The sequence below is a fragment of the Dendrobium catenatum genome, unplaced genomic scaffold, assembly GCF_001605985.2.
Source record: "Dendrobium catenatum unplaced genomic scaffold, ASM160598v2 original_scaffold_12804, whole genome shotgun sequence".
NCBI classification, from domain to species: Eukaryota; Viridiplantae; Streptophyta; class Magnoliopsida; order Asparagales; family Orchidaceae; genus Dendrobium; species Dendrobium catenatum.
The window spans coordinates 136,898-164,251 of NW_021331264.1; the positions used below are offsets into that span (position 1 = coordinate 136,898).

The 27,354-nt window shown below is 36.9% G+C and overlaps 1 protein-coding gene across 4 annotated transcripts in view; it reads left to right on the forward strand.

The window, feature by feature from the left end:
• LOC110100374 (probable leucine-rich repeat receptor-like serine/threonine-protein kinase At3g14840) overlaps nt 1-27,354 on the forward strand; it is a 61,252-nt gene that overhangs the window by 10,302 nt on the left and 23,596 nt on the right. For all 4 annotated transcript variants that reach the window (XM_028691558.1, XM_020827831.2, XM_028691559.1 and 1 more), the window contains exons 14-19: nt 7,765-7,827; nt 7,918-7,953; nt 8,087-8,130; nt 24,841-25,226; nt 25,309-25,501; nt 26,391-26,531. In XM_028691558.1, coding sequence (XP_028547391.1) covers nt 7,765-7,827; nt 7,918-7,953; nt 8,087-8,130; nt 24,841-25,226; nt 25,309-25,501; nt 26,391-26,531 — 863 coding nt within the window. The remainder of the gene's footprint in view (nt 1-7,764; nt 7,828-7,917; nt 7,954-8,086; nt 8,131-24,840; nt 25,227-25,308; nt 25,502-26,390; nt 26,532-27,354) is intronic.

Genomic DNA, 27,354 nt, shown 5'->3' on the forward strand with positions numbered 1-27,354 from the left:
AAAAGGAATTCCCTAAACAGTCCCTACATTCAAATTTCTCTCTGAAACCCCCCAAAAATCCTTCCTAAAACGCTCCGTTTGAGCTGTCGGCCCGCCCGATCTTCGCAGGAGGCGGAGATCACGCGACATTTCGCGAACTACCGGTTTCGTGCGGACCGGCTGGACCGGTCTAACAGATTACTTCTGATGATATTTAAGGCATTCAAATTTAGTATTAATTAAGACATTATTATGTAATTTGAATGGTGAAAGATTTTCATAACTGAATTGAGAAGAGTAATTTGAAGTCTATATCAATCTTGAGAACCGTAAGTTGAAGTCTATATCAAATTTCAGTCAAATTCAAGATACTCAAACCCGATCTCCGCAGGAGGCGGAGATCACGCGACATTTCGCGAACTACCGGTTTCGTGCGGACCGGCTGGACCGGTCTAACAGATTACTTCTGATGATATTTAAGGCATTCAAATTTAGTATTAATTAAGACATTATTATGTAATTTGAATGGTGAAAGATTTTCATAACTGAACTGAGAAGAGTAATTTGAAGTCTATATCAATCTTGAGATTGAGAATGAAATTGAAGAACAAAATTTGACCAAGTGCGTAAATTATAGTTGTTATAGTAAATTCATTATTTTATTTTTTTATTTCAATTCTAAAAGTAATGCCTTATATAATTGTTTATTTTATATTTAATGCTATTAAATATAAAATGATGTCAATTCAAATGTACAATGAATGAGGAAAATTTGGCCTTAAATTATTATGACGGTATGATTGTATATGAACATGTGAAATATATATATATATATATATATATGTACCCAATTTTGATTTTGAGGCTTACGCCTCAAATCGCCTTGAGGCTTACGCCTCGCCTCACGAACGAAAAACGCCTCAATACCCGAATACGCAATTTTAAACCTTGGTTAGGGGTATGAGCATATCTCTTCCCAGTGTTCTAGTCCTTACAAAGTCACTATTATTGAAGAAGTTACTGAGGATGAGTTTGAACCCGAGGCTGAACAAATCACCAGTTCGATGATGAAGGTGAATTCTTTGAGGAGGACGACGACACTGCTTTCGTCCACTTTTTACAAAAGGTCGACCTCTCCCATCTACGTGATGAAATGTGCACTGTCACACCTTGTTACCACTGATGACTGGCGTAGGACCGATTTTTCACACCTACACCGAAATAAATGACAAGAATTGTAAAGTCATCATGGATAGTGGTAGTTGCATCAATGCTGTCTCCTCCAGCATGGTGTTTAGACTTAGTTTGTCTGTCGTTCCTTATCCTAATCCCTAAAAGGTAGCTTGGGTCAACTCCGCAGCCTTAGAGGTGAAGGAGCGGAGCCTCATACCTATCTCCTTCGCTGACTATAAGGAGAATGTGTGGTGTGATGTTCTGATAATGGATGTTGGACAGATCATTCTAGGGCGTCCCTGGCTCTTTTATAATGATGTCCACATCTATGGACATTCGAACACCTGTGTTTGAATATGCGGGCAAGAAGATCAAGTTGCTTCCTACACAGCCCAGGGTTAGAGATGACCCCAAACCAAATCCAGTTAAGCCCAAGAAGGGGCTAAACCTTGTGACAGCCAAGGTCTTGTAGTCTGAAATGACACAAGGCGCACCCCTGTACGCCTTGGTTGGCCGAGAGACTTCCTCTGAGTTTGATGATCCTATTCCTCAGGAGGTCCAATCCATATTGAGTGACTTTGCTAATGTCTTCTCCGATGATCTCCCTGATCAACTACCTCCACTAAGAGACATTCAATATACTATTGACCTTGTCCCCGGAGCCTCTCTTCCCAACCTGCCATACTACCACATGAACCCACGGAACATGCTGAACTAAAGAAATAGGTGGATGAGTTACTACAATGGGTCTACATAAAAGAAAGCCTCAACACCTGTGTTGTACTTGCCCTTCTTACACCGATGTAGGATGGTACTTGGAGAATGTGCGTTGATAGCTGTGCCATCAACAAAATCACTGTAAATATAATTTTCCCATCCCGATATTTGACGATATGCTTGACATGATGATATGAGGCATGCTTTTCTCCAAAATTGACCTTAAGAGTGGGTACCACCAGATCCAGATCCGACCTGGTGATGAGTGGAAGACAGCCTTTAAGACCAAGGATGGTTTGTACCAGTGGGTGATAATGCCTTTCAGGTTGAGTAATGCCCGAGCACATTTATGAGAGTCATGAACCAAGTGATGCGTCATTTAATGGGTAAGTTTGTCGTTGTCTACTTCGACGACATTCTTATCTATAACCAATCCTTGAACCAACACTTAGACCACTTGAGGCATGTTTGTGAGGTCTTCAGGAAGGAGCAACTTTATGCTAATCCTAAGAAATGCACCTTTCTTGTTAACTGCATAATTTTTCTGGGCTTTATTGTGTCAGCCCAAGGGGTCTCTGCAGACTCTGAGAAGGTGAGGACCATACTTGAATGGTCCGTTCCTCAGAACATCTGGGAAGTCCGCAGCTTCCACAGCTTAGCCACCTTCTATAGAAGATTCATTAAAAACTTTAGCTCCATTGTTTCTTCTATCACTAATTGCCTAAAGAAAGAGGACTTTCACTGCACCCCGACGGCCACCAGAGCTTTTGAGGAGATAAAAAAAAAAAACAATGGTGGAAGCCTCAGTGATGAGACTTCCTGACTTCTCCAAGGTCTTTGAAGTTACCTATGATGCTTCAAGGGTAGGAATTGGAGGAGTGCTGTCCTAGGAAGGCCACCTACTTCGGTGAAAAGTTAAATGACATATGGCAGCTCTATTTCACGTATGACAAAGAGTTTTACGCATTGATTTTGTCCCTACGATATTGGCGACACTACCTGCTCCCGTAGGAGTTTGTCATTTTTTCGGATCACAAGGCTCTTCGTTATATCAACTCCCAGAAAAATTGAATGCACGCCATGGACGATGGGTAAATTTCTTACAGGAGTACACTTACACCCTTAGGGACAAAGCGGGAGTTGAGAATAAAGCTGCTGATGCTCTCAACCGTCGTATGATGACTACCACTAAAATGAGAGCAGAAGTAGTTGGGTTTGAGAATGTCAAAGAGGACTACTTGGAATGCCCCGACTTCAAGGAGATATGCTCCCTTTTGTCCACAGGCAGCACACGTCTTGTGGATGATTTTCTTCTTGAAGATGGATACATTTTCAAAGTCCAGAAGCTTTGCATTTCGAGTACTTCCCTTAGGTAATTTCTCGTTTGGGAACTTCACGCTGGAGGCTTTGTCGGACACTTTGGTCGTGATAAAACTATTGAGGCTGTAGAGTACCCTTTTTTTTAGCTTAGTCTAAAGAAAGATGCGGGTAAAATGGTCAGCATATGTCATACTTGTCTACTAGCCAAATAACGAAAGAAGAACATAGGTCTCTACACCCCTTTACCAGTTCACAGTTATCCATGGCAAGATGTTAGCATGGACTTTGTTCTTGGCCTGCCCAAATCTTTTCGTAGGAATGATGCCATATGTGTTGTAGTTGACCGCTTCTCCAAGATGGCACATTTCATACTCTGTTCTAAAACATCTTATGCCTCCCTTATTGCTAAACTGTACTTTAATGATGTCGTCAGATTACATGGTTTATTCAAGGCCATTATATCTGATAGGGATGTCAATTTCACAAGTTACTTATGGATGACTCTCTGGATGAAAATGAACATCAAATTACAATTTTTCACAACCTTTCATCCTCAAACGGATGGTCAAACTAAGGTGGTCAATAGGAGTTTAGGTAACTTGTTGAGATCCTTAGTGGGTGAGCATATTAAAGTCTGGGATTCCAAACTCCCCACGACTGAATTTGCTTATTACAATTTTTTGAACCGCACCACTAGTTTGAGTCCTGCTGAAGTTATATATGGGTACAAGCTTAAACATCCTTTAGATCTCATATACATGTGCCCTAAATATAGAATTTTTGAGTCTGCATCTTCATTTGCATTGTATTTGCATGAATTACATAAAGAAACTGCACGCCGAATTGAACAGAGCAATGCAAATTATAAACTCACGTTGATATTAAACGAAAATTCAAGACATTCGAAGTTGGTGATTTGGTAATAATCCGTATTCGTCCGGATTGGTTTCCGAAAGGGGACGTTAAAAAATTACATGCTAAAAGTGCGAGACCATTTAAAATAATCAAGAAAATCAACGACAATGCCTATGTGGTGGATCTGCTTGCAGGTTTCAATATTAATCTCCCTTTTAACATAGAAGATTTAGTATCCTATGAGGGTCTATAATTTAACCCACCAAATCTACTAAAAATTGAGCATTGTGTGACCCAACCTCGTGAGAACCGAAGCCGTCCTCCACTTCCAAATATTTCCAAAACACCTATTGAGGAGAAAATTGACATGATTTTAAATGATGACATCATTTCCATGAAAGATGGTGGACGAAGGTATTTGGTAAGGTAGAGAGATAAGCCAGAGTCATAAAACACTTGGCTAGAGCGCGAGGAGCTTCGATGGATTGATTTAGATGCACTAGAGATTTATGAGAGCACATGGGATGCGTACTCAACGGAGTGGAGCTCTTTTCCACCCCAGGAGAATGATGAGGACATCCGACTGTGGAAAGTTTATCAGAGAAGAGTCCGAAGATTTGCGACCATGATTGGACCGCTTTATTTTTGAGTTATTATTTGTATTTGATTTATTTATGTATTTTTTTGTTATTACCCTCACTTGAGGGAGTAATTTCATGTGACCTCACGGGGCACTTTCATCTTTAGAGTTGTTATTATATTTTGGCTATTTATATCCCCCTTTCTCCTCTTTGGAGGATGATGATTATTATGAGAAGAAAAATTTTGCACTTTGTGTTTGAGAGATTGAGAGTTCTTGTGAGAGTTGAAGTCTCTAGGTGACGGCAATATATTACCCATCCGCTGCAAGAAGCGTCCAGGCACGTGAACCATCTCCTCCATCAACTTCTTCTCCTTCTTTCTCCTAGCCACCACCCCATCCTCCTTTCTTTTTCCCTTGGTCGAAATTCCCCACCCAAACCCTAAGCCGACCCCCACCTTTCCCCTTCCTCCCTTGGCCGAACTCTACCCCACGCCCTAGGCCAACCCCCATCTAACCGCCGACCCCACCTCCCTTCCCTAAGCTGCCGGCCCCATCAACCCTCTCCTTGGATCCAAATTTATCCAAGCATTTACCAATTTCCTAAATTATCTCATTGTAAATTTGGAAGGTCAATTAATTAAAATTCGAATTTGAAATTCCTTCCTTAAATAAGATGAGTTATTTTAGGAAGGTTCCCCCAATCAAGGCCATTTAAATTTGAATTTTAATTAGAGAGATAATTGTATTAAATTCTCTTTCTTAATTTAATTTGGCTTAGATTGGCAACTCATTTAAGCTCATTAATTCCTCAAATCTACATTAAATCATGTGGGCCCTCCCCTTCCTCTCTTGGCCGCTCCCTCCTCTCTCTCTCTCTCATCTAATGATGAGGTCCATTAAAGCTCCCCAATCAATCCATCAATTTCCCATCTAATTGCCCCCCAATGGCCTTCCTTTTTTTTTGAAATTTGAATTCAAATTTCCCACTCATCTCCACCAATTAGAGCTGGAATTAAATTTCAGGTTTTGGAAATTGCTTCCCTTCCTTAAACAATGCGCAAAATCTGAAATTAATTTCCACTCTCCCTCCTCTAAGGCCTACCACTTAACCCCTTCTCTATATACTTCTTCTCTTATGCTTGATATAACACTTAAGCAAGAAGAAGTAGATCCTCCTCCCTTGAACAACTACATTCAATTCCTTGAGCATTGCAACCCTTCAACAACAACAAAGAGTGCTTGTCCCAAGGCAAACCACTGGTGAAAATCTCGTTAACGAGTCGAGTTCGAGCCGGCTCACGAGCCGGCTCGGCTTACTTACACCCCTAATTGGAGCACAAGTTCAGGAGCTTGACAGAATTCCACTTCAAGATAAAAAACTTGGTGAAGGTGAACTCTCTTCCGACCCTTTCTCCTTCTAACCTCCCCTCGATCATTGCATTGTTAAAATTTTTTGAAAGCTTCTCTGCTTAGCCATATGATGAGTATGTGTGAGGGATCTTAATAGTGACTAGTCTTATTGTTAATCAAGGAATTTTTTTAAAACCCCCACATTTAGCAAAGTTGGATTTATTTTGATTATTTTGTGCTTCGAATTTTATCTTGTGATCAATTGCCTACGCCTAATAATTGCTTTATTGTTTTCAATCTATTGTTTAATCCATTGGAAGTTGAATAACTGCTATTGATATGCTACAAAGCGTGTAGTTTCAAAGTTAATACATTTACCTGTGCATGTAGCTCTACATCATCCTCATTTCTACAACACTTGACTTAATTTTGTGCTTCTCTTTTAATGGCCAATATTTTGTGCCATACAACATTATAGGTCTCACTACCATCTTATAAAATTTTCCCATAGGTTGAGGGGGACTTTTCTATCACACAATAGGCCCAATGCTTTCTTTCATTTTAACCATCCAACTTGAATTCTCCTAATAATATCCTCATCTATCTCACCATTACTTTGAACAATAGACCCGAGATATCTAAAACGTGTAATCTTTTTAATGATTTAATCACCCAAAGTCACAATCCCCCCACTAGATCTATTAGCGCTAAAATTACATTCCATGTATTCGATTTTGATCTACTCAAATGAAAACCTTTTGACTATTGAGGACCATAATTCAAGTTTTACTTCAACTCCTCTAGTTTTATCAACAAGAAGAATATCATCAGCAAAAACATACACCATGGTACATCCTTTTGCAAGTGTCTAGTAAAAACATGACATTCTGAAATGCCAAAATAATAAGGAGAGTTATTATGTCTATCTTGGAATCTAGTAAATGTCGGAGAATGGAGAGGAAAATTCTTAGTGCCTTAATGAGAGAAAACAGGTTGAAATTTTTTATCTACTAAACCAGATAAACTTCTGGTAAAATTTTTTGACTTGGACCGAACTTGAATCATCAACCATCCTCATTTCAGGCAATCATATGTAGTATTGATGAACATAATCGTGATTTCATTTGGGGAAGGAATAGTATGAGTAATAGGGTGACCCTCAATAGGTTGACATATATTTAACTCATGCATGGATCTTGAAATATGAAAGGTCCCAACATCCATAATTGATGATACAAGAGATGGGCAAGGAGTATCCAACTAACCATCAGCAACAAGGGAAGTCACTAACTCAGATGAAAGTTGATTAATATTCAGAGCATGAGAATCTTCCAGGAGGCTAATACGGAGCATCGCTTAGCAAGTTTATAAGCTCTATTTGATCAAGAGAGATTAGGATGACACATAATTTTCTTTCAGCATTGATTTATGAATAATTTGATTAAACCCGGACTTGGGCTTTGACCAAGTCAAACACCAAACTTTAAAATCAAAATCTACTTTCAACAACAACAACAACAACAACATCAAGCCTTTATCCCACAACAACAACAACTACATCATCCTCATTTCTTTCAAAATCTACTTTCAACAGAATATAAATAATTATCTTAAAAATACCCATATTTATGAGGGAAATAATCACCACAAGTCGTGGAAAGATTTATTATGCTTAACTTAAATGATACTATTTTTCTTAGCATATTCAAATCAACTTTCATTACCTCTAGCAACGTTAAAACTTTGAATTTTTTTATTTTTACCCATCTGTCTATTTTCTATTGCAGTGATCTTTCTTATAACAATTTCACTATCGAAGGTCCTGGCCAAGGATGTCAAAAAGGAAATGTGTAAGATTTTTTAGTTTGAGTTTTTGTCCACGCTTTCCATAGTTACATATTATTTAACGATTAGACAACCGTTATTTTGATTCACTTTAGCAACCTGGTGGGGAGCTCATACAGTGACGATAATCAGTAAGCATCTATTTCAACAAGGCCATAGCTTTATTTGCTTTCAGGATACTTTGGGAATTTTACCCATGTAAGTTTGAAAAGCTTTGACTTGGAAATTTATTTTGACATCTTTCTGTTTTGCAATATTCATTAGAGGCGAAGATGTGCCATGCTTGGATACCATTCCCTGTAATGGAGGTAAGAAGCATTGCCAAACTCAGATTGCATACTGTTTTATTTAATTTGATCGTGAGTGTGTTTTCCTACACCCTTGAAGAAAACGCAGTTCTTATGAAAATTTTTGACATCCTGATAAATAAAAAACCAGCACTGCATTGTTATAGAATCGAAATTGTATTTAATATTCTTATTTTGGAGTACAACATGCTTTGAAACGGTCATAAATTTAATGTTTTAATTAATTGGGGAACCATATATTTCTTTTTCAGTATATTTTACATTTTGGTTTTTAAGTTTCCGAGTAGAGGCAGAACGTTTGACCTTATGTTCACTGTTAGGGTTATGCAGGGACAAAATATTTGGAAATCCATAATTACGGAATTGGGATGCTTCAACTATTGTGGATCTTTCATATACATAGTCTACATTTATGCAAATTGACTTTTTGAGTTTGATTTTATTTTAGTTCATCTAATATCAGGAGTTTTTTTATTTAGATTTTTAAATTTTAATTTTAGTAGTTTAAAACATTGCCAACCCCACATGGTGGGATAAAGGCTTGATGTTGTTGTTGTTGTAGTAGTAGTTTAAAACATGCCTGTGGTGATTTCTGTGGAGTACAGATTGTTCTCTTCCCTAGTTTGATATTCTGTTGGCTTAGCAAGTCGTTGCTTCTCTGTAGCCATGGTTCTTTGTGGTTATTCTTTTTGCTTTTCCATAGGCGCTATGGTTCCCTCTGGTTTACTCTTATTGGTCCTCAACTGAGCTTTTGTGTTGATGAACTTTTAATTGGTTTGCTATTGTTTGGTAAGTCCTCTGGATGGTCGATTTTGTGGCTTCATGTGCTCTAGTGAGCTTTCTATGCCTGTATCTTCATTGTTTTCTTTGCAGCATATGGATCCCGTATGCTATATGTTTGCCTATGTCTACTCTCGCATGGGCCCCCATGAGGCAGCCTTGTATCTTCTTTACAAGCTCGTTGCCTATCTACATGTGAGTTTTGGGGATTTTGTTGACTAGTTAGTCACTCGTATGTGCTTTGGCTGAGAATATTCAGTTGAATCTTGATTATTGCAATAGAAACTACTATTTTTTTGGTTTCCCATTGAATTTGTGGGAACTTCTCGCTGCTTTCTCCAAAATAATTAGGTCATACTTGAGATCTTCAAGTACTTCCTAACAATATTCAAATTTTAATTCACCTTAGGCATTCTTGGTATCATTACCTGTATGCCAGTTGATCTTTCTTTAGCTTGATGCCTGACCGAACAATTTGCAAATTTTATGAATTTAGTTCTATCGGCTTGTAGTGTATAGCAATTTCAGTGGTCTTAATTTGCAATTTGAATTCCTTTAATCAAAGTTTAATGGATTGTGAAGTCAGTTTTTTTTATTAAGCTTGATCTAAAGCCAACTCTGTCTCAATACATGCTTAGAGATGTACTTGTGTACAGAAAGATGGATAGGAACTATATTGTTTACAAAGATTATTTTTCTATCATTACCATTGGTATAATCATTCGATGTTCCAGCAGAACGTGAAAATTTGAATGTAAGTACTCATAGACGTAGTTCTAATGTGGCAGGAAAATCCTCTTATGCCTTTTTTCCTATGTAAGTATACAAATGCCTATGCACCTTTTAAGTGGTAAGTTTGAAGACTCATTTTTGCTGTATCTTAGAACATCGACCGTGAATGCTTTTTTAAGCGTTAAGGACAGACCTAACACTTTATGTAGATACCTCTTAAGCTTGGGAGACATCCTGAGGTTGTTGAAATTCAAACCTGAAGAGGTTTACAACAACTAACAAAAACAAAAAAAACCTTTAACCCACTAAGTGGGTCCGTTTATGTGAATTATTTTTCTCTATTATCTTTAAAAGTTAAGTTCTCATTTAAATATGATAAAAAATGTCACTTACTCGCCTATGACAACAAGGGACTCGATAGCTCACCAATGGATAGAAATCAAACCTGAAACAAAACCTTATCATTTTTTTTAAATTTTTTTTTAAACAAAACCTTATCATTGAATATTCAGAATTTAACACTAGTGATCAAATGTAAGCAACCAACGTTACTTCAAATGTACAACAACAATGTAACTTCTAACACTCGCATACGGATGCACAATATCGACTTGCAAGCTGACATAATGTGATACTTAAAAACTCGATGAAAATTTGCATGCATGATAATGATGAAACATTCATGCCAACATTTAAATCTAGATAGTAAGTCCTCTACAAGCATCATGAGTCAACTTTCAACCCAATCACAATGCCTCAAAAGATCGTGTAAGCCCATCTGAAGTAAACGCATCTACCTTTGCTTTGACAAATGTGCTTGATGATTGAACTTAATGTTTAGAGAATATTGTGTAGATTAAAAATGAATAAATTCAAATTTGACTAGCCTTTAGAAGCTTATATGATGAGGACATCATTCAGAGATTTCGACATGTGTATCGTCGACGTAGTCGTGGATCGACGACTACGATTCAGAGATTGTATTTTTGATGTATTTTCTGTTTTACGTTTTATGTTGCATTTGAGTTTTTCTGTTTTACCCCTATGGGGAATTGAGTCTATGTTGTAGCTGTTGACCTGCAATGCTGAAACAAAAACAAAAAAAATAAAATATCCAGTACCTGCCACCACGTCTCTCTTCACATGTCGCACGTCAAGAGCTACTCTGAAGCACATCCCTCGCACGTCGAAGGTAAGGCTCCGCACGACGTATTTCGTGTCGATAAAAGGCCAATGGAACCAGTCCTTTGGCCTCCTCTCTCTCGCTCTCTCTTCCCTCTTCCTCTGGCAAGCTTCTTCAGCTTCTTCGTCGCTGCTCGACTCCGCTCCTCCGACGGTGTTCCCTTCCAGTTGAGTCGGAAGTCACAACACCTTGATCGGAAGAAACAGAGGGAGCTCGCTGGTTCCTCGACTCCTTCGCGGCTGTTCGACTATGCTCCTTCGACGACGTTCCCTTCAGGTCGAATCAGAAGCTATGATAGTTTGATCGGAAGAAGCAACTGGAGTTCGCTCGCTGTGAAGACAACTTTTTCCTCTCATGCGATCCTTCTGCCAGATCCCTATAGTCGCAGGCCCTCTCTACCTTATTGCCTCCTCTACTCGAGCGAGAGCCCCCATCCCGATCTCCAAGTGCTGACCTCCTCTCCCTCTCGTTGAACCAAACTCCAGAAGCCAAACCCACGCAAAGCCCTAGCTCGATCTCATATAGCCTAACTCCACATCTCCCTGACCCCTATCCACCTAACCCAAGCCATCCAACCCTATTCAACCTGTATACTCCATATATAGGTATATACTTCATATACATATTTTTTTTATCCGTTATTACTCTTATTAATATGTATTATTATTATTATTTCCAAAAAAAAAGAGAAAAGAGTGTACAAAAAAGGAAAGGATTTAAAAAAAAAGATGTTTGTGTGCTTTACACCGCCACCATCATCGTCGCCTCTCCAACCTATGCAAATGTATAATTTCTAAAACTTAAATCATGTCCTCTACACTTGCAACGAACCGACAAACCCTCTACGCGTTCACGTAGCATAATAGGAAGGGAAACCGGTGCGTTGCTCACAACGAGGCGGGTAATCCCCGGACTTATAATGTAGCATGAGGGGGACAAAACTAAGTACCCATACGTGGGGAAATCCCTGTGCACTTTTTAACAAGTGCCCAAGACCCTTAAACGCTCATGTAGTGGGCAGGGATTGAAGGATTTGTGGCCGTGGTGTCATTTGACACCTACCTGAAGCGCTCAAGTAGCGACAAGGGGAAGGCTAGTCTCTCGGATTTTCTCCTAAACGGGGGAGATGTCGGGAGGTTACCAAAATTTCGGGTGAACAAAAGACCACATTTGAACCTGATTTGGACTCAAAAGACATGCACTTGAACTTGAACTGGACTTAAAACTTGAACTTAAGCCAACGAATAAGCAAGGGACCTACTCAAATCCAAACTTGAACGAAATACATTAAGAATTCAGAATTCAACATGATAACAAAGACCTAACTCGGACTCAATTGAACTCAAATTTGAATTCAAATGGGCATTAAAGAAATGACAACGAACTTGGACTCAAACTTGAGCATGATTCAAACATTTAAACTCAAGCGAGGACTTGAGTTGGACCACTGGGGACTTGAACAAGAACCTAAACTTTCAAGAACAACAGGGGACTCAAGGGACTTGAGTTTGAATGGACTAAAAAGAGCTGAACTCGAACAAACTACAGAGGACATGAAATTGATTTGAACTTGAACTTGGTACAAGAGACTTGAACAATCACTTACACTTGAACTAAACAAAACAACAAGCAGACTTACATAAGTCCTAGATTTGAATCAAATGACGAATATCTGGACTAGAACTTGAGTTGCACAAGGAGCTTAAATGCATTGCAAGAGACTATAGTCGGATTCAAGCCTGAACAAATAACAAATAACTGAACTACAAATGCTAATCAACAATAGGAAATGCATGTCACAATGTCTCCGTAGTTAACTATCACTCAGCATCAAAACATAAGCAAATGCATCTTAGATTGCAAGTGATGAAAGTGAAGGGGATATTCATGAGTGAAACATAAAGAGTATGTAACGAACTACAATACACATCGCATATTACATACAAGCAAGGGCAATATATATTGGCAAGCACAAAAGCTCCTACGAGATATGTAGAAGATCCCCATGCATCCAATTTATTATCCAAGAACAAAATACCACACAATCATATCAAATCCAAATCCAAATCCAAATGCCTACGAGTGGCATTAAAAGAGTTGCAATACATACAAGTTCTCTACGAAGACAGATGTACGTGCCACATGCCACTTATAGGTAGATGCAAAAAGACTTCAGTAAATACAACATCCTGAATTCAATTTCAGTCTAGAAATGAATACATCTGCTTGACTATCTGGAGCAAATAACAGATGCACTATGAGAGACCTGTCCTACATTTAGTGTGTTAATTGCAGCCAAAGGGATTCGAGATGCAGTGAAAGTAACAACGTGATGCGTCTAGATGTATTCAAGTGAATATAAACACGCACTACATCACACCCATCAAAGTTAATGATCCATATTTGACAAATGTGCTGTTAAAGATTAATGCTTAATCTTAGTTCACAGCTACAAGCATAAAGTATGTTCGCTACTCCAAATACAAAAGGTCTACGATAGGCATGATATTATGTGGGATATTGTAGTACATCGGTCAAATATTCAAAATTGCCCGCACATGCACCGTAGTTTGTATACACATAGGTACATAAAAAGGGCAAGAACAATCATAATACCCGCATGGACCCCGACGAGCGTGTTGTGGGAACACACGTGACGTCTAGGGATGCTACTCGGGTCAACAAATTTGAACATAATCCTCCTAAGCAGGTAAAAAGGAGTCGACAGTGTTTAATTATAAAATGCCCCCAAGCACCCGTATGGGTCTCAGCGAGCGTGTTATTGGTGCACACGTGACGTTTAGGGATGCTGCGCGGATCGATAAGTGACTTCAAGTTCGAACCCGATTCTTCTATGCGGATCAATAGGAGTCGACAGGGTTCGAACCATAAAATAAATATACGGTGGTGGCGACCAGTATATTTGTCTTAATACATTCATATTAGGCCTTCATGGCCTATAACAATGAGAATTCACTAATAAAGACATGAAGCCTATGAAATCCGATCCCTGTTGGCAGCTCGATAGAGTTGATAAGGTTCATCTACAAAATGCAAATATTTTCAAATAGAATGATCCCAAACACCCCGATGATGGCCGTGTTGAATGTTTATCTCAACTGGAGGGGTTCACAAGCACTTTCAAAATGCCCTCTCAAACTTTCACAAAATTCAAATTCTTACGAAAATATAAGTGACTTTAGGGTCACCCTGATGATGACCGCGTTGAATGTTTATCTCAACCGGAGGGGTTCACGAACACTTACCAATGCCATCCCAAATATACTAAAAAATCTCAAATACAAATATTTAAAATCGAAATGAACCACTATACACTTAAAGCAAAATTTATCCACCATCCGCAACATTTTGCCGAGGTGGACAAGCTAAAATTTTATTCAGCTCACATAGAGCTAATGCCTAGTCGAAAATATCACTAGGATTCATTCTCAAATAATCTCCTGTTAGTAAAGACGTGGTACATATCCTCTAACTGGCGATTTTGCCGCAAAATGACACTGCAGGATAAATGTTATAAACCGGGGCCCTCTGAACCGAGTGGTTTTGCTGCCAAATGACACCATGAAATACCTGTTATGGCTAGAGCCAATACGTTCCTTAATAACATCAAATTCTTGAGATATGAATCAATATGATATGATCGATAGGGCACAAAGCCTTCTATTAGCTAATGTGGATATAAAATTTTTCCCTTAAATAAACATCCACCCCAGGTCTACAAGATCCCCTTGGACAAAGCAACCCATGGCTACCGACAAGGATCCTTTTCAGGTTGGGTCGACTACCTCCTATGACGAACTGGACCAGGGACCACGATGACCCGAGACGACGGAACCATGGGATCTTGATCGGGTCTGTCATCCATTCCCCCACCATCCACTTTAAGTGCAAGATAGTGAAATTTATAATTTTAAATATCAATTCCCCCAATACCCTTCCAATATTCAAACCCATGTTACTACTATATGCTAGATACTATATATTTCTATGTATATGATCGACGTCTAGCCTTAATTGAAAGTTCTCTCTCGTTATCGGGAGGGGTAATTAACTATAGGGGCTTGCGCCTATAGGAAACCAGAACTCAGATCATAAAGTCTTCGCAAAATGAGGGCGAAATCTCTGTGTAGTGTCTTATCTACAAACCCATCCGCCTTCCCAAAATTTACCTCGAAACTTAATTCATTAAAACCCCCGAGAAAGAAAAAGCAAACAGCGGGCGGAGGCCGGGGCTGAATTTTGGAGCCACAGATTTTTGGCGACTCCGATGGGGATTGGTTTCTCTTTTCATCTTTGGCTTGCCATCTAAATGTTATAGTAGCAGTAAAAAATATAATGCTAATATTTAGCTCTATACGGTGAACATCAGGAGGTGACACTTGGTCCCTATGTCCAAAGAGCTGTCACTGAAAGGTCTTGATAGAGGTAAAAGCAACCATCCGACGTGGCACTCAGGATTCGTTTACGATCAAGAAGGCGTCATCACATCCAACAATCTTTGTTCTTCGATCTCGATTTAGAATTCAACAATTCCGCGGAAGACTACGTGGATAGAATTCTCTTCCAACTTTTCACCTTCCTTTAAGAACGTCTTGCTTCCAGCCATTGGGTCATTACTTGTCGTCTACCGTCTCCTCCAACTCCAGTGACTAGCACCATAGGCATCGTCCGTCATCAAGTGGTGTCTCTATGTTTGCTTACAACATTCTTCCGCTAAGCCAATCACTATCAAGAGTGTGAGTGTGGAATCCCAAGGTGAACGATCTAATTATTAAACTGTGGACTTTGTTAACTTGCCATTTTCTTTACTCATTTATTTGTTGTTATTATTTTGCAAGTATCCTAGTAATCTCAAGTGTAATCGCTTGCCATTACTTAGTCCTTTCATGGAATTTTCTAAGATTTAACTTGAAGAAGCATCCGTTTATATTTAGCCAAGCAAAGTTCGCATTTTACTAATTTCTTAATAGCAATTCTTGTTCATCATCATTGTTTCACATCATTATATTTGCTCTAAACTTAAACTCAAAGCAGCAAAGTTCAATTATATTCTTATCCCAAAGATGGTTGTATTGATAGAGAATCCTAATTGGAGTGGACTCCATTGTTAAAAATCCCCCAAATCTCAATGCAAATTATTTCATGCCTAAATTTAAATAAAAATACAAAAAACTTTTAAAAGAATACAAAAGCCAAAATATTCAAGCAAAATTTACCACTTAAGCTTAGAGCAAATCATCTATCTATTCTTCACAATGTTTTGTTAATGATGACAAATTTAAGATAACCTAAGCTACTAGAATGCTAATGCCAAGCGTACCTCCATGACCACTCTCAAATAAATCATGCCTATAAGGACATTGCACATGCCTTCTGGCGGGTTGATTTGTCGCAAAATGTCTAGGGAAATCTCATTCGGTGGTATTTCATAAAATGTCACTAGTAAATTATGGTTAATAAGACCAATGCCTTTCAAGTTCCCTAATGACTTGATCCTTGAATGGTGAATCATAAGGTGCACTTGATAGATCATAAAGTTGTATGGTAGCTATGGTTCATTTAATATTATTTACTTAGGCAAACATCTACTTTAGCTTTATAAGGACCCCTTGACAACACAATCCATAGCTGTTGACACAAATCCTTTGGTTAGGTTGAGCTAAGTAGATCAGAGTTCACGAACGTATGAGACGACAAAATTATAGGATCTGAAAGCTTTTGGCTCAAGAAAAATGGCGTGTCGGCATAAATCCCGCTTTGTAGACATGATTCCATTCTTCTTGAGCCAGATTTTAGTTAATCAGATTTTCCCTAAGGATAGTATTTGAGTTTAGTTAGATATGGGTCCTTATTTTCTATGAGTGCATGCCCCATAATTAATTACCCCTCTTAACGCGTAAGAGAGAACTCTCGATTAAGGATGAATAATTTTAGGTGTTTTTAGTTTCGATTGTAGAGGAAAATGGAGGTAAACTCAATATTATAGGAAATTTGTGAGAGAATGAAACACCATAGCCTGACTGTTAATAGATTAACTAAAGAAAGATAGCTTCTTGTGGGGAAAGGCAACTACACTGGCCTTTGAGAGACTAAAGAAAGCTATGACCATAGTAACGATTTTGGCCCTGCTGAATTTCAGTCAGGTTTTTATCGTGGAGATGGATGCATCAGGATATAGGTTGGGGGCCGTGCTCATGCAGATAATAGGCCTATAGCCTACTTCAGCCAGGTGTTGATAGCCAAAGTAAGATTAAAGCTAGTTTATGAGAGGGAATTGATGGCCATTGTGTTAACCATTCAGAAGTGACGACCATATTTGTTGGGTCAGTATTTCATTATCAGGACGTACCAGAGGAGCTTAAAGTTCCTTTTGGAGCAGAGAATGGTGACAGAGGAGCATTATGGATGGTTGTTAAAGTTATTAGACTATGATTTCGAGATTCATTATAGGTCAAAATTGGAGACCAAGGCTACATATGCCTTGTCTAGATGCAGGGGAGAGCTTCAGGTGTTGGCTATATCGATACCATTGATGTTGGATTAGGGAGCTATCAAAGAGGAGAGTATGCAAGATAAGGAGTTGGGAAAAAATAGAGCAGATCTTCTGAAAGAAGAGAACAGTCATTCGAGCTACTCTCTAGAGGGTGAGAGACTGCTATACTAGGGGAGGTTTGTGATGCCTCGGACCTCAGTTTATATCCCATAGCTGTTGAAAAAGTTACATGGGAGCATGAGTGGGGGTCACTTGGGTGTGTAGAAGACATACAATAGGCTGACAGCAGAGCTATATTAGAAGGGTATGCCCAAGAATGTGGAAGAGATGGTGGCTCGATAAGGGATGTGCATGTGGAACAAGTACATGGCCATGATTCCTCGAGAATTACTTCAACCCCTAACATTACCGGACAGAGTGTGAGAGGATGTCACCATGAACTTTATTGAAGGGTTTACAATGATTATGATGATAGTTGACAGATTGAGTAAGTATGCTCACTTCATTCCCCTACGAAATCCTTACACGAAAGTGACAGTAGCGACCGCATGCATCAGGCAGGTAATTAGGCTTCATGGGATACCAGAATCTATATTTCCCGACAGAGATAAGGTATTCCTTAATTATTTTTGGAGGGAGATGTTCAGGCTACAAGGGACAATGCTAAAGAAGAGCATCGCTTACCACCCCCAAATAGACGGATAAGCAAAAGTGGTGAACAGGGCTTGAAGACATACCTGCGGTGCTTTATTTCAGAAACACCTAGGGTATGGGCCAAGTGGCTGGGTTGGGAAGAATGCTAGTATAACACCTCATATCACTCGGCCTCCTAGCTGACTCCTTTCAAAGTGTTGTACGGAAGAGACTCTCCCTACTTGGTACATTTTGGGCAAATTCGCACACCAGTACTTTTAATAGAGCAGTACTTGGAGGAAATGGATAGGGTGCTGGAGGAGTTAAAAAAACATTTGCTAAGGGCTCAACAAATTATGACGAAGCATGTGGATTGACACAGGAAGGACATCTAGTTTGTCGTTAGGGATATGTTATTCTAAAAGTTGCGACCCTATAGACCGAGGACAAAGACCAACAGAAGGGATGAGAAGCTAGCCCCAAGGCACTTTGACCCTTATGAGGTATTGGAGAGGATTGAAGCAGTGGCTTATGGCTTAAAGCTACTCCCAACTACTTCCATATATCTAGTGTTTTATGTATCTTAGTTGAAAATAGTTAAGAATTACCAGGGATGCTGACACAGGATCTGGAGATGGTTTTGGAGCCACTAGAGCTTAAAGGGCTACGTCAAGGAGAGGGAGATCCCAAGGAAGTTCTATTAAGTGGAAAAACTTACTTGACTATGATGCTACTTAGAAGACATATGAGAGGGTGAAGCACCAGTTTCCCTCCTTTCACCTTGAGGATAATGTGACTCTTTGGGAGTGGAGTATTGATAGACCAGTCCAGTTGGTCCAGTCAGAACCTATCCAGATTTACAGGAGGCAGAACATGTAATAGTCGGTCGTACTTGGAAGGAAGACGACGAGGAGGACGAAGTAAATGCCGCGAAAGCCGAAGGGGTCGTTTGTCTCTTGGAATCGCGGAACCCTAACGAGCGAATAAGTCAAAGCATTCCATCGATTGGGAGATGAAAGGGTGGGATTTTCATTTCGTGAGGTAAGTAAGGAGCTTTCGTCGTATGGATTCATAGAGCTTATCTCTATAAAAACTGAGAGAGGGAGGCAGGGTGAGACCGACCGAGAGAGAGAGAGAGAGAGAGAGAGAGAGAGAGAAGCAGAGGTAGAAGAGAGTAGAGAAGAGAGAGAGAGAGAGAGAGAGAGAGAGAGAGAAGGGAAAGGAAGAGTAAAGGGAGCAAGCGGCTGGCTTAGGGCTTGAAGGATAGGTAAAGAGGATACAATTTGTTTTTATAAAATTTTACATTAATTATTTATTTTAAAATTTAGATTTTAACAGTAATTAATTGTTTATTATGATGTTATGATATTTTATTAAATATTAACACGATAATTAGTATGAGACCTAATTAAGAAAATTAATAACTTCATGAGGATAAATATATGTATTTTGAAATAATAAATTTTCTATTCTATATTAATTTTATATATCCTTAACAAATAAATTAATGAGCTATAAGATTAATTGCCAAATCAAATTGGAGAAAGTGCATCTTTGAAGACGATTTCAATTAACTCATTTAAATTTTGAAGAAATGAGAACTTAGAGAATGACATTATTTATATATTATCGAAATGAGAAAGTTAATTAGTTAAAAGACAAGGAATTTTAAAATTATAAAACAGTTATAAATAATTTATATTCAATTGAGAATATAAGGATAAAATTTTATTCCTAATTTAATAAATTAAATATGATAACTATTTAAGCATATTTAATAAATAAATAGAAAAAGAAAAAGAGCAATTTATGTAAATTATGAGAGTTAAATAAGATATAAAATTTTATTTGAAAATATTAAATAAGAAAATTAATTATAATGAGTAATAAAGAAAATATAGTTTAATAAAAATATATAGAGAGAGAATGAATATTTTAAAATTTAATTTCTATTAGTAAAATAAATATGAAATTAGGAAGTGAGAGTATAAGAGATATTTCTTTTAATTAAATTATTAAGGATTGTATTTTAAATGAGAAGTTATTAAAATAGTGATATTATAAATGATAATCAAATCATAGTTAAAAGGAGGATAACAATTCTCTTAATTTAAAATAAGAACTATTTAAGTAAGCTTTATAATTAATTAGAGAGAGATATGATTAAATATAAGTAAAATAATCTTGTGAAATTATGTATTATTATAGGTGTTATTTTATTGAAGTCAGAGTAAGGACATTAAGAGCAAGTAATCTTAATCAAGATGTGTATGCATGTTTCTATATTATGGTAATTATATTGCTTCTAATTGTATTTTAATTGTTATTGCAAATAATTCATCTTACTATTTATTCTAACTGCATTGCAAATAATCTATCTCTCACATATTGAAAAATTTACCTTACTTTATTACATAAAGCATAAAAGTAATGAAATGATTAGATTTATATAATTGCATGTATATGTTGACTGATGGAGCTCACCCCTTTATGGTACTGACTGGGGACGTAATGTACTCATGTACGTAAAAAGAAAAAAGGTTATGAAAATGAAAAATGAAATGAAAAATGAGTACTTTCATTTATACTAAATTAGAATGGCTCCTGTGATAGTTGCATTATTTATGAGAAAGAAGAATGATATAGATAACGATATTGTATATGCAAAATATTGAAAGTATGCATAATATTGAATGTATTGAAAGGAAAATGGAATTACTTTATGATATGAATTAAAATGCTCATGCATATTGTTCCAAGTATCTTGGATTACAGTAATTGAGAAGCCTGTTTTACTCGCTTAGCTGTGGCTTACTCTTAGTTGTTCTAATATTTTCAGGTATAATTTAATATAATCAAAATGAATAAAATAGATGAAAATGTGTACCATAAATGTGGTGCACCGGAAAAAATGTATTTAAATCATTTTATATCAGTTTATATATTTGAAGTTTGACTCTTTTTCAGTATGTTGGAGATAGATTAAATAAATGAAAATCTAATCTACCGTCCAACCGTTTGTTCCCGCCTCCTTAATTAGAGCCTCAAGACTGGGTCGTGATAGAATATGAGAAGTTTCACCACCATCTCTACCACGCCTTGATAGTGGGGTTCACAAGATTAATTAGGCGGAATTAAGGGGTATTTAGGAGGGAAAACTCAAATAGAAGGGACTATTTTGGGATTACCTAACTATTGTATGCTTAAGTATGTTTGGTGGCTAGGATAAGGTTTTCATTTCTGTCTTTGCTGAAATTTTCTGGTTCTGAGTTTTTGTTTGGGCTTTAGCAACGTCTAGAGATTTGGGAGAGCCGGATCTTCCTCTCCAATAGAAGATACATTGTATTTTGTTTGTCTTATTATGTATTTCATCAATCTAAAGGCTATTTAGGTGTTTTGGCCACAAGATTCTTCTCCATCTCCGGTTCTATATTGCTAAAATTTTAATTTCAGCCATCAATTTCTGCACTGATTTCCTAACATAATAATTTTAATAAAGGAATAGAAAAGAAAACCTTAAAAAAATTACATAAATTGAAAATAATTTTATTAATTTTATATATTACAAATTAACATGTACTTTAGAATACAATGATATGTTTTTTTAATGATTTTCATGAAAGTTAGTATTTTGGGATATAATTAAACTTAAGCAATTTTGCTTTATAATTGGATATTACACAGCAACCCACCGCTTGCTGCACTCACACCCTGCCTCTGGCATCCGCTCCACTCCAATAACCTCTAATTGCCAACCCACACCTCTTTTTCTCCCCCTCTACCTCTGTTTCTAACTCCTCATCTCTCTCTCTTTTTCCCTTCTACGCTCTCTCCATCTCTTTATCTCTCTCCTATGTTTTCTAAAAAAAGCAGAGAAGAAAAAAATTAAAAAATCAGATATATAAAAAAAAATCATAATGGAAAAACCAAAAGGAGAAAAAAGAAATAAAAGAAAGAAAATATTTTTGTATTTTTCAACTTTCGCAATTTCTCCTCGTCGCTTTCACCTTGAACAATGGTATAATTTCTAAAAATCTACGAATTAAGTACCCACGCGTGTTGTTTTAATGCAGTGGAAAAAATCTGCAAACTTAAGTACCCATGCATGTTGTTCCAATGTAGATGAAATATTTGCCGAATAACTACTTGTGCGCGTTGTTTTAATGCTTAGGGGAAGTCATGCTTTTGCTCTTACATGTGATGAAGATCCCCCATATACTTTTAAGCGCATTGGGTTAGAAGAGCCTTGGTCGTGGTGTCGCATGACATCGATCATTCCTCTTCTTTATAAACAAATAATATAAATGCAATTTTCTTACTCGAGCGCATTATCTCGAGAAGTATGCCATTGTCTCGAAGGCTTTAAAATTGTCTCAAGAAGCATATCACCCTCTTGAGAAGTTTTTTTTCCTCTGGAAGTGTAATACTGGTTAAGAAGCATGCTATCAGCTCAAGAAGAATATTATGGACTTGAGAAACATGCCAACTTATGAAGTATGCAATAGCCCTAAGAAGCATACTTTTGCCTCAAAAATTGTTCCACTACATCGAAAAGCATGCTACTGGATTAAGAAAAATGCAACAATATCATGAACCATGCTATTGCCCCAAGAAATAAGTAATTGGCTTGAAAAATATGCCATAACACCCAAAAAAAAAAATGCATAGTTGCCTCTAAAAACGTGTAGTTGCCCAGAAAGGCACACTTTTGTTTAAAAAAAATAGTAAATGATGATTATTGAGAAATGTGTGAATATACTAAGTAAAATGTACCAAAATGCATGCAAGTGTATTGTATGAGCGTATTAAAAAATGCATAAATATATTGATAGCGTGCAAACGTGCTATGCAAGTGCATAGCATAGGTGCACAGAAAATCGTTCAAGAATATTAAAAGTATGTAAGCACATCATGCAAGTGCGCTAAGAAGTGCGTAAGTGTATCGTGTAAACACACTAAAAGCATGCACTTCATGTAAAAGGAAAGTAAAAAAAAAAAAAACTACATGTGCTTGGACAAATTTGCTAAATGTGGAAACATAAAAATGTGAATATTGCATTGAGTTAAAAATAAGCTAAACTAAAATTCCCTTTTAAGGTCTAAATATCTACTTGTGCTCCGATCAATACATCAAACTCTTAAATTTGATATCCTAAAATGTTGAGTGGGTTAGAATAATGAGCACATATTATACTCGATTCTTTGCCAGTTAGTAGAGTTGACAAGGTAAAAAAATAACGAAGCAAAAATATTTCAAAATCCTTAAAGATGGCCATGTTAAAAGAAAATTATAACCAGAGCTATTAATTTATAAAATTAGATTAGGTCAACTACTTCCTTTGACTAAAGTAGACCAGAGATCGTGACAACTCGGGACGGCAGAGCTAAGGGATTTTGATCAAATGCGTTATCATTCACATAACATCCGCTTTAAGTGTATGAGGAAAATTTTCAAATGTTAAAAATCCAAAATTGTTGCTACTATACGTTAGATACTTAGTTTTTATTTAACGATTAGTCTTAATTGAAAGTGTTCTAGCATCATTGGAGGGGTTAATTACTCAAAGTCCGCTTATATCTATAGGAAAACTTACCTTAGATCTTAAAGTTTTCTAAAAATGATGGCGAAATTTCTAGGTAATGTTTTATCTTAAGGAACATATTTGTTAAAACTCTTTTGAATGTCGAAACACTAGGCATGAATTTTTGGAGCCCACAACTCATAGGTATTCTTCACTTAAAGTGGGATAACATTAGGGAAATTTCAACACTCAGGAAAATCTTTCAACATTCATTCAACAATAAAAACTATATGAGGCATCACATGGGGTATGCATTACTAGTGAGCGGGAACTGGGACCGGGGAGATGACTGATTGAGATTTGTGCAAGGAGAATGGAACATTTGTAGTGGAGGAATTGAAAAATTGTATGTTGGTTAAAAGATCTTTAAGCAGTATTAATTTATATGCTTTTCAAGACAAAGGAAGATACCAACAACTTTATAAGGAACGAGATGAGGTTGGGGCTACCAATTGGGATTCAAAGGAGTTTAGTTTGATTCAGCTCTTGATAGATGTATGACACATAACATTTCACACTATATATGAGCTCACTTTTATGAATGTCACTCAAAAAATAAAATACATGGTAAAAAATATGGTTACATTAAATAAGAACTTTTAATGACTATGATGGTGATGACAATAGTGATACATACAATCATATAACATCCTCTCTTTAAAATTTTGAAACTAAAATATTCCAATAAAGTAAACTATTTGACTATTACCTGTTACTTCTCCTAATCTCAAGAGGTATCTCATATTGTTCTAAAACTTTACCTTTGTGCTTATTATTTTAATCTAACACCACCGGCTTTGAACCTGAAGGATTTCTCCATGGTAATGAAAACATTCTTCATCTATGATCGTTTTATTCCTAGAGTATAAATTTGATCCAAAATAGTTTGTTTGGGACTAATTGAGAATTTGAGATCAATTTTATAAGTCAAGTGACTAAATTGGGATTACTTTTTTCTTTTGTGCATTTCCCTTTTACATCAATTCATGTTTCTCTCTTTGTTCTTAGTACTCAATGGTGATTGTGCATGTGTCAGTGCATTTTATGGCTGTCCATTTGTGAAAGGAATCTCGGCTGACAGGCATAAATTTGCTAAGAAGCTTTTCCTTGTAACTGAGGATGGTATAGCCGTATAGGCGCTAAGTTTATCTTACTTCTATGTAATAAGCTTGACATTAAGCCCTTTTTCCAAGAGGCATATTTTCATCTATTTTCCCCGAGAAATATAACATTCTTGCATCTTTATTGATATATTAGTGATCTCATATTTCTTGCTTTTGTCACAGATAATTGGTTCTTGTACATAAATTGTGGAGGTAATGAAGCGTCTCTCTATGAAAACAATACTCACAAGATTTATGAGCAAGACAATGATGGTACTAATGGTGTTTCAACATTTCAATCGTATTCCAATTGGGCATATAGTAGCACTGGCTCTTTTCTAGATTCTAGAGATAACAACAACTTCATCGCAACGGCTACACAAAATCTCTCCATGCCAAACTCAGAGTTATATGCAACTGCGCGGCTGTCACCTTTGTCTCTCACCTATTATGGGTTTTGTTTGATAAATGGGAATTACAGTGTTAAGCTGCACTTTGCTGAGATAATAATCAATGATTATGATGGATATGTTAGCCCTGGAAGACGGATATTTGATGTTTACGTGCAAGTAGGTATAATATGGAAGAAATTAAAACTAATCTGTCTGTCTAAATAATTTGTTATATATGCTTGTGTTTATTTGTTTCCAGGGGAAACTTGTTTTAAAGGATTTCAATATCAGAGATAATGCTAATGGTTCAAACAAGGCAATTGTTAAAACCTTTCCTGCAGTTGTTACAAGGAAGAGATTGGAGATTCGATTTCAGTGGACTGGAAAAGGAACAACAACTGTTCCTGTAACCGGAACATATGGTCCTCTTATATCAGCTATATCAGTCGAGAGTATGTGCAGCTTGCGGAATTCTTTTGTATCTATTTCAGCTTAAAGTTCCATATATGCCATTTTTTGGTTCATGAACCATAATGAACAGTTTCCCACATTATTGTTCCATTGTTTGCCATTTATTTTGGTACACCATTTTTCAGATTAATGTCATCTTATGTCATTGAGCCTTTATAATTTTTTCTTATATATCAAATAGATGACATGGCATCATCATAATTTGCCTTATCCCAACTATTTGTTTTTGGCATTTTGAATCCTCATTTATCATACATATTGGTCTAGTATTATTAGAGGTGTTAACTCTAATGCCACTTATTGGGGGTTGTGCATCAAGCAGATCAAATTTAGGTTAGATGCACTAGTGATTAAACTAATTTTTTTTAACCAACAATCTCTTGCTTATAGGTGGGTGAATTATTGCATCCGATCACCTGACAGAGAGATATGTTCTGATTTCTCTCTGTCTACAGTAAAAGCGCAGTTACTGTAGCAGCTACGTTTTGACTGCGCTTTACTGCTGACAGAGAGAAATCCGAATGTATCTCTCTGTCAGGTGACCGGACCTAATAATTTGCCTTATAGGTGAGGCACAATTAGTTATTATTTTCAGATTAGTTTTTTTTAACTTATTAAATATAGGACTAATCCTAATTCCTATTAGATGGCTTATCATATTTTATGCTCATTTTTTTCTTCTTTCTGTAACATCAGAAAATCAATTTGTGTACCTGTTAATGTTACAACAACAACAACAGTATCAAGCCTTTGTCCCACTACGTGGGGTAGGCTACATGAATCCTTTTCTCCATTGTGTCCTGTTAATGTTGTTGAAGGTTATTTGTCCCAACATTGCTGTACTATTATCATTTTCATCTTTTCTTTCAGATTTGAATCCTCCAAATGAAAGCAATTCTTCTGCTCGTTTAGTGATTGGAATCACTTGTGCTGCAATTTTTGCTGTTGTCATTCTTGTGTTTTTTGCTTGGAAGAAAGGCTATTTCAGGCGGAAGAATGCAAAAGACAATGGTAATATAATATTTTATTTCGAGATGCACATTCATTTATACTCTTTTATTTCTTTTTAGTTATTGAAAGAAGGGTTAAAAGGAATGAATAGAGGGGGAATGATAGAGCCAGCCAAATGATAAGGAAAAGGTTCATGATGAAATGAAGATGAGTCAATAATTAATGAACTTTCTGCTGTAAATTAGGTTGTGACATTTTTTCTATCTACTTGCTATCCAAAGTACAACTGATAGTTAAATTTTCCTTAGGATCAACCTAAGGATTGTGATACTTCTTGGTATCCAAAATAACAAAATACTCTAAGAGATTCAACAAAAAATAGATTTTTATTGATAGAAAATCAAATATGAATAAATCAAGATACAATGGTCCTCTTTTGAGAGGATGACATTCTCTCTCAAATGCTAGACACCGCTAGGATCCCTCACACAAGAGAACTACAACACTCAAATTAAAATTCTGCATAAGAATAAAATAAACCCTTACTTTAGACTTAAATAAGTTTTCTCCTTCCCTCCTAAATCAGCCTTTGTCCTAATGTGCTTCCTGATAGGAAACACTTTTAGATCTCAAGTATTTCCTATCAATCTTCGAAAAACAACGAAAATTCTTCGCAAAAATCCACACAAAAACAGGAAAACAGTAGAAATATATATATTTGAGGAAATAGAAACGGAAAATGGCAAGATACAATTGATCCTCTATTTGAGAGGAGGATCGCTCTCTCCCAATCTCTAGACGCCGCTAGAGCCCAAAAGAAATCAAAGAGATCTCAAAATTCAGCCAAATTCAAGATGCCCTAACTCTAGGAAAACAAGGTATT